This window comes from Pelodiscus sinensis, unplaced genomic scaffold (genome assembly GCF_049634645.1).
Source record: "Pelodiscus sinensis isolate JC-2024 unplaced genomic scaffold, ASM4963464v1 ctg76, whole genome shotgun sequence".
Taxonomy (NCBI): Eukaryota; Metazoa; Chordata; order Testudines; family Trionychidae; genus Pelodiscus; species Pelodiscus sinensis.
In genome coordinates, this window is record NW_027465891.1 from 180,505 (window position 1) to 190,945 (window position 10,441).

Below are 10,441 nucleotides of genomic sequence, written 5' to 3' on the forward strand. Positions count from 1 at the left end.
CACACACACTGAGATGCACGCGCACACACAGAAAGATACACAGACAGACGCGCACACACACAGACACTGAGATGCATGCACACACACAGGCGCGCGCACACAGAGACACAGACACACACTGATGCGCGCGCACACACAAAGACACGCACACACATACACAGACACAGACACACAGAGAGAGATGCGCGCACGCACACACATACACACACAGAGATGCGTGCACACACACAGAGACGCGCGCGCACACAGACGCGCACACACAGACACACACACACACAGATGCGCGCGCACACACACAAAGACACATACATACAGAGATGTGCGCACACACAGACCCACACACACAGAGATGCGCGCACACACACAAAGATGCACAGACACACACATACACACACAGACACACGCGCGCACACACAAAGACATGCACAGACACACACATACACACACACAGAGATGCGCCCACACACACACAGACACACGCACAGACACACACACACAGAGATGCGCCCACACACACACAGACACACGCACAGACACACACACACACACAGATGCGCGCACACAGACACACGCACAGATACACATACACAGAGATGCGCGCACACACACAAAGACACGCACAGCCAGACACACACACACACACACAGATGTGCGCACACACGCATAGACACACACATACACACACACAGAGATGCGCGCACACACAGACACACTCACTGACACACACATACACATGGGCGCGCACAAAGACGCACGCACAGACACACACACACGGAGATGCGCGTGCACACAGACACATACACAGACACACAGATGCGCTCGCACACACACAGACACACACATATACACACACAGGGATGCGCACAGACACGCACAGACACACATACACACACACACACACTGAGATGCGCGCGCGCGCACACAGACACACACACACAGACACACACACTGAGATGCGCGCGCACACACAGACACACACACTGAGATGCGCGCACACAGACACAGACACACTGAGATGCGCGCACACACACAGACATACGCACAGACACACACATACACACACACAGAGATGCGCGCACACGCACAGACACACACACACAGAGATGCGCGCACACACACAGACGCACATACACACACACAGAGATGCGCGCACACACAGACGCACATACACACACAGAGATGCGCGTGCACACACACAGACGCACATACACACACAGAGATGCGCGTGCACACACAGACACACGCACAGACACACACATACACACACACAGAGATGCGCCCACACACACACAGACACACACACTGAGATGCACGCGCACACACACAGATACACACACACACACAGAGATGCGTGCGCATACACAAAGACACACACACATACACACACACACACACTGAGATGCGCGCACACACAGATGCACACACAGACACACATACAGAGATGCGCGCACACACAAAGGCACGCACAGACACACACATACACACACACAGATGCGTGCGCATACACAGACACACATATACACACACAACACACACACAGAGATGCGCGCACACACAAAGGCATGCACAGACACACACATACACACACACAGATGCGTGCGCATACACAGACACACATATACACACGCACACACAGAGATGCGCGCACACAGACAGACACATACACACACACACAGAGATGCACGCACACACAAAGACGCACACAGACACACATACACAGAGATGCACGCACACACAAAGACGCACACAGACACACACATACACACACTGAGATGCGCGCGCAGACACACACACACACCCACTGAGATGCGCGCGCAGACACACACACACACACACTGAGATGCGCACACACACAAAGGCATGCACAGACACATACACACACTGAGATGCGCGCGCAGACACACACACACACACACTGAGATGCGCACACACACAAAGGCATGCACAGACACACACACACACTGAGATGCGCGCGCGCACAGACACACACACACACACTGAGATGCACGCGCGCACAGACACACACAGACACACACACTGAGATGCGCGCACAGACACACACAGACACAGACACTGAGATGCGCGCGCGCGCGCACACACACACACACACACTGAGATGCGCGCACACACAGACACACACACACACACTGAGATGCGCGCACACACAGACACACACACACACACTGAGATGCGCGCACACACAGACACACCCCCCAACCCCCCACGCAGAGGACCTAGCGGGTGCGCGGTTCCCTTTCGCTTTCGCTGCCTGGCGAGGACGCGGACGGACGCGGGGCTGCAGCCGCGACGCGCACCCGCCTCCTGGGCACCGACCGCCGCGGGCCTTGGCCCTGCGCTCCCGGTAAGTGCGGGCCGCGCGGGGTCCACGGGAGACCCAGCCCCCGGGTGCGGGCCGCGGGGTCCGGCTGGCTGACGCGGGCTTGGCCCGAAAGCGGCCCCTGGCTGCCCGGGCTCGGCGGCTGCATCCCGGCTGCCTGGCCGGGCGGGGGCCGGGCGGGGGCGGGGAGCAGGCGGGACCCAGGTCTCAGGGCGGGCGGGGCCGGGCGGGGAAGAGGAGCGGGGGGGCCGGGCGGGGGGGGGGGAGCAGGCGGGACCCAGGTCTCAGGGCGGGCGGGGGCCGGGCGGGGGAGAGGAGCGGGGGGGCCGCGCGGGGGAGGGGAGCTGGGGGCCGGGCGGGGGCCGGGCGGGGGCGGGGAGCAGGCGGGACCCAGGTCTCAGGGCGGGCGGGACCGGGCGAGCAGCGACTCGGCTCCCCCCGCGGCGCAAGGCGGGGCCGGTGCTGCCCGAGGGCCGCTGGGGGCAGGGCGCGGCCGGGCGGGAAGCGGGGGCGTTACTCATCAGCTGGGGGCAGGGCACGGCCGGGCGGGAAGCGGGGGCGTTACTCATCAGCTGGAGGCAGGGCCACAGTAAAACTGGCCCCGAGCGCCTGCCCCGGCCCTGGCCGAGCTGGGAGAGCGAGGGGCCCGCGGAGGCGAAGGGTCGGGCACAGGCACCGCGCTCTGCCCCCGGCAGCCTCCAGCCGCTCCTGCGAGGCCGCCCGCAGCCCCGTGCCCGCTGGGAAGGCACCGGCTGCACAAGGGAGCAGGGGCCTCGGGGTCCCTTCCCATGAGCTGCCCTGCGCGTGGCGGCCCCGCACCCAGGGCGGCAGGTCTCTGCTCCGGGCCTGCTGCGCCCTGGCTGCGCGGGGCTAATCGCGCAGAACCAGCGTGCCTGGGAGCTCATTTGCGTGTTCTTGCGCACGACTGGGCGATGGAGATGTAGCCTTAGTGGGGGGGGGGGGGCTATAGCCTTAGTGGGGGGGGCTGTAGCCTTAGTGGGGGGAGGCGGGGGGGCTGTAGCATTAACCTGGAGGCTTTGGCGGCTGGTTAATCGACTGCGCTGCGGCGGCCCTAGTTCCCTTCTCTGGCCGCTGGGCAGGGAGCCTGGGTTGCCCCACTAGCCCTGGGACGCAGCTGCCCCGTGACCAGGGCTGGATTACCCAAGAGGCAGACTAAGCACTTGCTTAGGGCACCAGCAAAGCAGGGGCACCAAAAAATAAATAAATATTTGACAGTCTAGTATTCTTTGTATTTTGAATTACGTATTCATAGACTCATAGACTTTAAGGTCAGAAGGGACCATTATGATCATCTAGTCTGACCCCCTGCACAGTGCAGGCCACAGAATCTCACCCACCCCTCCTAGAATAATCCTCTCACCTAGATCTCAGATATTGAAGCCTTCAAATACTTTGAAGGCCCCAAGATGCAGAGAATCCTCCAGCTGTGATCTGCGCCCCATGCTACAGAGGAAGATGAAAAACCTCCAGGGTCTCTGCCAATCTACCCTGGAGGAAAATTCCTTCCTGACCCCAAATATGGCGATCAGCTAAACCCTGAGCATGTGGGCAAGACTCACCAGCCAGACACCCAGAAAGTTCCCTATAGTAACTCCTATCATCCCTCCATTGACCTATTTCCCACTGATAGTGAATGGTCAATTAGCTACCAAGATCCTGTTATCTCATCAAACCATCCCCTTATCATCGAATCATAGAACTGGAAGAGACCCCAGAAGGTCAAGTCCAGCCCCCTGCTCTAGGCAGGACCAATCCCAACTAAATCAACCCGGCCAGGGCTTTGTCAAGCCGAGACTTAAACACCTCTAGGGATGGAGACTCCACTACTTCCCTAGGTAACCCATTCCAGTGCTTCACCACCCGCCTAGGGAAAGAGTTTTTCCTAATCTCCAACCTGGACCTCTCCCACCACAACTTGAGCCCATTGCTCCTTGTTCTGCATCTGTCACCACTGAGAACAGCCTCTCTCCAGCCTCTTTGGAACCCCCCTGCAGGAAGTTGCAGGCTGCTCTCAAATCCCCCCTCACTCTTCACTTCTGCAGACTAAACAGACCCAAGTCCCTCAGCCTCTCCTCATAAATCATATGCTCCAGCCCCCTAATCATTTTGGTCGCCCTCCACTGGACCCTCTCCAATGCGTCCACGTCCTTTCTGTAGTGGGGGGCCCAGAACTGGACACAATACTCCAGATGTGGCCTCACCAAAGCCGAATAAAGGGGAATGATGACATCTCTGGATCTGCTGGCAATGCTCCTCTTAATGCAACCTAATATGCCATTAGCCTTCTTGGCTACAAGGGCCCCTGTTGACTCATCTCCAGCTTCTCATCCACTGTAACCCCCAGGGCCTTTTCTGCAGAACTGCTACTTAACTGGCTGGTCCCCAGCCTGTACCAATGCTTGGGATTCTTCCGTCCCAAGTGCAGGACTCTACACTTGTCTTTGTTGAATCTCATGAGATTTCTAGTGGCCCAATCCTCCAATTTGTCTAGGTCACTCTGGACACTATCTCTGGCCTTAAGCGTATCTACCTCTCCCCCCAGCTTAGTGTCATATGGGGGGGCCCTAATCTTTTCAGTGCTTAGTGCCTCGAAAGGTCTTAATCTGGCCCTGTCCATGCCCCTGCCCCCCAGGCGTGAGGCAGGGGGTGGGGTGACTAGCAGGCTCCTGGGGAGAGGTGAGGTGGGGGTGAAGAGATGACAGAGCTGGGGGGGCGTGTTTGCCAGGCATCAGTAATGGGGGGGCAGTGCGGGTAGCTGGCAGGGCTGGGGAGGTTGCCGGGTGTCAGTGATGGGGGGCAGTGCCGCTGGGGGGCAAGACTGGGGGCGGTGCCACTGGGGGGGCAGGGCTGGGGGCAGTGCAGGGAGGACGGTGCCTCTGGGGGGCAGGGCTGGGGGCGGGCAGTATGGGGGGGCAGTGCAGGGAGTACGGTGCCTCTGGGGGGCAGGGCTGGGGGCGGTGCCTCTGGGGGGCAGAGTTGGGGGCGGGCAGTGCCACTGGGGGGCAGGGCTGGGGGTGGGCAGTATGGGGGGGCAGTGCAGGGGGGACGGTGCCTCTGGGGGCCAGGGCTGGGGGCGGTGTGGGGGGCGGTGCCTCTGGGGGGCAGGGCTGGGGGCGGTGCCCCTAGCTGGCAGCGGGAGCCTGAGGCGCATCCGAGTGACTCGCTTTGGCCCTGGGCTGCTGCTGCGCCCCCCGGCGCCATGGGAAGCGCTGGCGCAGCGTCAAGGCCCCGGCTCTACCCGTGCTCTGTGCTCTGTCCTAGGGCCCCGGGCCGCCATGGCCCCGTACCGCATCCGGCCGTACGAGGACAGCGACTACGCGGCCGTGCGCACCCTGTTCACCCGCGGCATGAGGGAGCACGCTCCCACCAGCTACCGCCACCTGCTGAACAGCCCCCCGGCTCAGCTGTTCTTCCTGGGCCTCTTCCTGGCTGTGCTGGCGGCCTCCGGCTCCCTGCTGCTGGCCCTGGGGGCGCTGCTGCTGGCCCTGGCCGGGAGCTGGTGGCACCTCCACTCCCTCTGGGCCCAGTATGTCCAGCAGTCCCTGGCCAGCGACCTGCTGGACATCCGGAGGACCTACCTGGAGGCCGTGGACTCCTGCCTGTGGGTGGCGGAGGCTGACGGGACGGTGCTGGGCATGGTGGCCGCTGTCCCGCTGGAGAAGCCCAGCGAAGGGGGGACGGCGCTGGAGCTGAAGCGCATGTCGGTGGGGCAGGAGCACCGGGGCCGGGGCATCGCCAGGGCGCTCTGCGGCACGGTCCTGCGCTTTGCCCGGGAGCGCGGCTACGGCGCCGTGGTGCTCAGCACCTCCCTGGCCCAGCGCGCGGCCCAGCATCTGTACGAGAGCGTGGGCTTCCGGAAGCAGTCCGAGTACTTCCCATCCCGCCTGGCCCAGCTGCTGCGCTTCCCCGTCTTCTGCTACCGCTTTGAGCTGCCAGACTCTGACTGAGGCAGGGTCGCGCCGGGCGCTTTGCCCGGGGCCTCGCTGCTGGTTTTGTCCCTTTGAGCCCCCTTCTCACTGAGGAATAAAGGGAGCAGAGAAGGCTGGTGTGTGACGCTGTCCTTGAGCGGCCCCGTTACCCACCCGTCCCCTGGACCTGCTGGGGCTGAACTGCCCCCCGGGAGCTCAGCTGCTCTGGACCAGACTCGCCTGCACTCGCGCAGCAGTTCCAACGGAGGCCTGATCTCACACAGATCAGGCAGTCCTGGCAAGGAAACCTCCATTTGCAGTTTCACCCACTGAACTTTGACAGGTTCACATCTCCTGGCAGCCACTAAAATGGCCAGGCCTTGGCTCTTGGCCCTCACGAGCGTCAAGCAGCAGAGAGTTCCACAGGTAGGCTGCATGTTGCTTCCTGCGCTGGGTTTCCAGTGTCCCACCTTTCCATGGTGGCATGTTCTGGGACGGGGGGACAGACGTGCTTGGCTTTCTTTGGCCTCTCCGCCTGAGCCACAGCCCAGGGCACATGGTAGGGTGAGAGCGCCTCCCATGGCGGCAGCGCAGTGCGGTCCGAGGGCCGTGTCCCCGGCACTAAGGGCGTGGCCACACGGCGGCTGGTCCCACGCCCGTGTCAGGGACCTGCCAGCTCAGACTGGACCTAGGAGGCGCCAGTGCACGGGGCCCTTGGCCGGGTACCTTGCCATTGCCGGCAGCTTCCTGCTGCCCAGAGCGGGTGAGCAGGCCCTGCCGCAGGCCACAGAGCAGTGCCTGGCTTCAACCCTGCCCTGGTGAGGCAGCTGGGACACTGGCTCCAGCCAGGCGCCACTCCCTGCTCTGCCACAGCCTGCCTGGGAGGCCCTGGGCCACTCACTTAGCCTGGTTGTACCTCAGGCCCTGCCCCCAGCAGAGAGCAGCCACATTAAAAGGTGGGAGGTGCCAGGGTGAGGGGACCCAGCAAAGGCTCCTGCAGAGACGCCCCGACCCTCGTGGGGGAGGGGTGGGGGGGAGTCGGTTCTGCCCACCCAGGGGCTGCCAAGTGCGGGGCGGGGGGGGGGGGGCAGCTGTGTTCAAACACCCACCTGGTGCCACAAGGGCCCAGGCTGGGATGGGGGCGGGGCAGCTGCACAAGCTTCCCTGTTTGCCCCTGCTGTCGAGCTCCCCCCCCCCCCCAGACGTGGCAGCGCTGCCCCTTGACGCTCCTGCCTGTAGCCGGCCCCCCGCTTTCCGCGCCGGGCGGGGACTGCAGCTCTCGGTGCGTGGCCTGCCCCAGGGTCGGCGCCGCCCAACCTCCCACGTGGGGCCGAGCCGCCTGTCCCCACCCACCCCAGCAACCCCGAGAAGCGGTGGGCACCGCGTCACACCCCTGCATGCTTCATCACACCCCTGCACCGCGTCACACCCCTTCCACTGCGTCACATACCCCCATACCGTGTCACACCCCTGCACCGCGTCACCCCTGCATGCTTCATCACAACCTTGCACCGCGTCACACCCCTTCCACTGCGTCACACCCCTGCATGCTTCATCACACCCTTGCACCGCGTCACACCCCTTCCACTGCGTCACATACCCCCATACCTTGTCACACCCCTGCACTGCATCACATACCCCCATACTGTGTCACACCCTTGCACTCCACCACATACCCCCATACCGTGTCACACCCTTGCATCGCGTCACACCCCTTGCACCGCACCACATACCGCCATACCGCGTCACACCCCTTCCACTGCACCACATACCCCCATACCATGTCACACCCTTACACCGCGTCACACCCCTTGCACTGCACCACATACCCCCATACCGTGTCACACCCCTGCACTGCACCACATACCCCCATACCGTGTCACACCCTTGCACTGCACCACATACCCCCATACTGTGTCACACCCTTGCACTGCGTCACACCCCTTGCACCGCACCACATACCCCCATACCGTGTCACATCCTTGCATCGCATCACACCTCTTGCACCGCACCACATACCTCCATACCGTGTCACACTCCTGCACTGCGTCACATACCCCCATACTGTGTCACACCCTTACACCGTGTCACACCCCTTGCACTGCACCACATACCCCCATACTGCGTCACACCCCTTGCACTGCACCACATACCCCCATACCGTGTCACACCCCTGCACTGCGTCACATACCTCCATACCGCGTCACACCCCTTCCACTGCACCACATACCCCCATACCGTGTCACACCCCTGCACTGCGTCACATACCCCCATACTGTGTCACACCCTTGCACTGCGTCACACCCCCTCCACTGCACCACATACCCCCATACTGCGTCACACCCCTTGCACTGCACCACATACCCCCATACCGTGTCACACCCTTGCATCGCGTCACACCCCTTGCACCGCACCACATGCCCCCATACCGTGTCACACCCCTGCACTGCATCACATACCCGCATACCGTGTCACACCCCTTGCACCGCACCGCATACCGTGTCACACCCCTGCACTGCATCACATACCCCCATACCGTGTCACACCCCTTCCACTGCACCACATACCCCCATACCATGTCACACCCTTACACCGCGTCACACCCCTTGCACCGCGTCACACCCCTTGCACTGCACCACATACCCCCATACCATGTCACACCCCTTGCACTGCACCACATACCCCCATACCGTGTCACACCCCTGCACTGCGTCACATACCCCCATACCGTGTCACCCCCTTGCACCGCACCACATACCCCCATACCGTGTCACACCCTTGCACCGCGTCACATACCCCCATACCGTGTCACACCCTTGCACCGCGTCACATACCCCCATCCCGTGTCACACCCTTGCACTGCACCACATACCCCCATACCGTGTCACACCCTTGCACTGCACCACATACCCCCATACCGCGTCACACCCTTACACCGTGTCACACCCCTGCACTGCACCACATAACCCCCATCCCGTGTCACACCCTTGCACCGCGTCACATACCCCCATCCCGTGTCACACCCTTGCACCGCGTCACATACCCCCATCCCGTGTCACACCCTTGCACTGCGTCACATACCCCCATCCTGTGTCACACCCTTGCACTGCGTCACACTCCCACACACTGTGCTGCAACACACACACACTGCAGGAGCCTGCGGAACTCACCGCCACCAAGCCAAACTCCCTCGCTAGTGCCTGATGCTGGACTTGCCCCCCCAGCCTGAGGTAGCCACTGGGCAGGGGGAAGAGCTCGGCCGGAGTCGCTTACAGCTTTTCCCAGGGGGTGGGGGCAGAGAACTCGAAGCTCCCCCCAGGCCCTAGAGTGCCCAAAAAGGAGCCACCCTGGTGCCCGATTCTTCACGTGCCCCAGCAAGTGCAGGGCCGGGGCCTGGAGGAGCCAAGGGGGCCAGGCTGCCCCATCCCACATGCCCACCCACAGCCAGCACGATGACACCCCTCCATAGCCCTGCTACCCCCCAGCCCTGCACAACGCCACCCCGTCAGCCTCACCCACCTCTCCCTCGCAGCCTCACCACCCCCCCCAGCTCAGCACGCCACCCCGTCAGCCTCACCCACCTCTCCCTCGCAGCCTTGCCACCCCCCAGCTCTGCACGACACCCCGTCAGCCTCACCCACCTCTCCCTCGCAGCCTCGCCACCCCCCCAGCTCTGCACGCCACCCCGTCAGCCTCACCCACCTCTCCCTCGCAGCCTCGCCACCCCCCAGCTCTGCACGCCACCCCGTCAGCCTCACCCACCTCTCCCTCGCAGCCTCGCCACCCCCCAGCTCTGCACGCCACCCCGTCAGCCTCACCCACCTCTCCCTCGCAGCCTCGCCACCCCCCAGCTCTGCACGCCACCCCGTCAGCCTCACCCACCTCTCCCTCGCAGCCTCGCCACCCCCCAGCTCTGCACGCCACCCCGTCGGCCTCACCCACCTCTCCCTCGCAGCCTCGCCACCCCCCAGCTCTGCACGCCACCCCGTCGGCCTCACCCACCTCTCCCTCGCAGCCTCGCCACCCCCCAGCTCTGCACGCCACCCCGTCAGCCTCACCCACCTCTCCCTCGCAGCCTCGCCACCCCCCCAGCTCTGCACGCCACCCCGTCAGCCTCACCCACCTCTCCCTCGCAGCCTCGCCACCCCCCAGCTCTGCACGCCACCCCGTCAGC

General features: G+C 63.0%; 1 protein-coding gene across 2 annotated transcripts; it reads left to right on the forward strand.

The window, feature by feature from the left end:
- The first annotated feature begins 2,115 nt into the window (after positions 1-2,115).
- LOC142824301 (N-acetyltransferase family 8 member 3-like) lies at positions 2,116-10,188 on the forward strand. 2 transcript variants are annotated; one of them, XM_075916068.1, is made up of 2 exons: positions 2,116-2,362; positions 6,611-10,188. In XM_075916068.1, the coding sequence occupies exon 2, from the start codon at positions 7,403-7,405 to the stop codon at positions 9,494-9,496; it is 2,094 nt and encodes a 697-aa protein (XP_075772183.1). In that variant the 5' UTR covers positions 2,116-2,362; positions 6,611-7,402; the 3' UTR covers positions 9,497-10,188. The 2 variants fall into 2 exon arrangements, with proteins under 2 accessions (XP_075772183.1, XP_075772184.1); XM_075916069.1 differs by lacking the exon at positions 6,611-10,188 and adding an exon at positions 5,621-6,401 and having other exon boundaries at positions 2,205-2,362.
- The last annotated feature ends 253 nt before the right edge of the window (positions 10,189-10,441 follow it).